The sequence below is a fragment of the Mus caroli genome, chromosome 7 (assembly GCF_900094665.2).
Source record: "Mus caroli chromosome 7, CAROLI_EIJ_v1.1, whole genome shotgun sequence".
NCBI lineage: Eukaryota > Metazoa > Chordata > Mammalia > Rodentia > Muridae > Mus > Mus caroli.
This window is the reverse complement of record NC_034576.1, coordinates 44,056,136-44,057,745: the sequence shown is the minus strand read 5'-3', so window position 1 is coordinate 44,057,745 and position 1,610 is coordinate 44,056,136. Positions and strand designations below refer to the sequence as shown.

Genomic DNA, 1,610 nt, shown 5'->3' with positions numbered 1-1,610 from the left:
CAACTTGCTTCTTGGTCATGATGTTTGTGCAGGAATAGAGATCCTGACTAAGACACCGACCTTGCTGACAAAGTTTCTGACATCACTAGCTGACCACCAAAAGTAATGAACATAACTGTTAGTTTGGTAGCCAACAATGATAAAGTTGTGTAACCCTTCCCCCCTAAAAAAAAAGGGAGAAAAAGAAAAAACCCACCACTAACAAAACTGTACTGTATGCAATCTGCGTTGACTCTCCCTGAGAGGCTGAGCAATGCTATGTGCATCTGAATAAAAACCTCTTGCCATTGCAGAGATCTATTGTCCAGCTGTGTCTCTGGGGGTCGAGTTCTCAACATTTGGGCCCCTGGGGTCCTAGCACAACCACTTTGCCTTATCCCATCAATGCACTCTCACCCTATTTATCTGGAAAATGGTTGGCCCTGGACCAGCAGCATGGGCCAGGAATCACTAAGCTGTGTCCCTTCATCACACACTAACCTTAAGGGAGGTGCTTATGTCACTCCAGACTCGCTGGCCAATCAAAGCCTCAAGTCTGACCTGCCAGTCAGAGTTGGAGGCGGGTGCTTCCGGGTGCCTTGCTGCTGGTTCCTTGCTGTATCTGAGGAGGCTGGTGTGTTTTGTGTGTCCTGCTCTGTGTGCTACTGCTGGGTGCTGTGAGGGGAATTCAGGCGAGCTCTGACCTCGCNACATGGTGAGTATATGGCAGCTGCTTTCAATGGGAAGGGGCAGGCGATTGAACAACTGGAGCGAGTATGGTGAATCCTCCCTGGCGCTGGGCGCAAACCACGAACCTCAGCTACACAGGGCCACTAGTGAGGTTTTTTGTGGTCTTAGCTGCTCTGAATAACTCTGCTCTGGGGCTTCATCTGCTTGAATATTTAAGCATGGGCTTGTGTGTTGAAACCTTCTTGGCAAGATGGCAAACACAGAAATGCCTAGTTTCTCCAGTATCTTCTACAATTTTGTTTGTTTGGTTGGTTGGTTTTTCAAGACAGGGTTTCTCTGTATTGCCCTGGCTCTTTTGGAAATCACTCTGTTTGGCTAGCCTCAAACTCAGAAATCCGCCTGCCTCTGTCTCCCAAGTGCTAGGATTAAAGGCGTGCGCCACCACTGCCTGGCTTAAAACACACACACAAAACTTTTCTTTAATCTCATACAATTTTTACAGTTTGTTTTAAGATTGTGATGCAAGATATATTTGGAGTTAATGTGAGAAAGTTGTAAATATAACCTCCTGTCCAATATTAAGCTGCCCAGCACTGTTTTAGACTCCTCCGAGTTTATCCCATCATGTAACGGTGTCTGCTGACTTTATACACTGCAGGAAGGAGCATAAAAGACGGTGTTCTTCTTAAGAAGTTGACCTGGCATAAGTCATTGCTTGTGCGGGACCTTCCCATCTCAACTTCTGTGCTCTGTACCTTCTGCCTTTCTTCTCCTTTTCACCCTTTGGGATCTTCCACTTAGGACTGTGTCACTGTTTCAGGTTTCTGATGTACTTAAGAAGTACTTATGGGGTATCTTTGGTGTGTAAATCTCCCCTCTGCCTAAGTGGCTAGACTTGCAGTCCTCTGTCCCTGTCTAAATTGTTCAAAGTGTAACCTGGA

At 46.4% G+C, this 1,610-nt stretch overlaps 1 protein-coding gene across 1 annotated transcript in view; it reads left to right on the top strand.

The window, feature by feature from the left end:
- Nucleotides 1-585: 585 nt before the first annotated feature.
- Nucleotides 586-1,610, top strand: part of LOC110298630 (zinc finger protein 431-like) — a 10,796-nt gene continuing 9,771 nt past the window's right edge. The window contains exon 1 of the mRNA XM_021167991.2: nucleotides 586-694. Within this exon, the coding sequence (XP_021023650.2) occupies nucleotides 692-694 (3 nt within the window). The 5' untranslated portion in view covers nucleotides 586-691. The remainder of the gene's footprint in view (nucleotides 695-1,610) is intronic.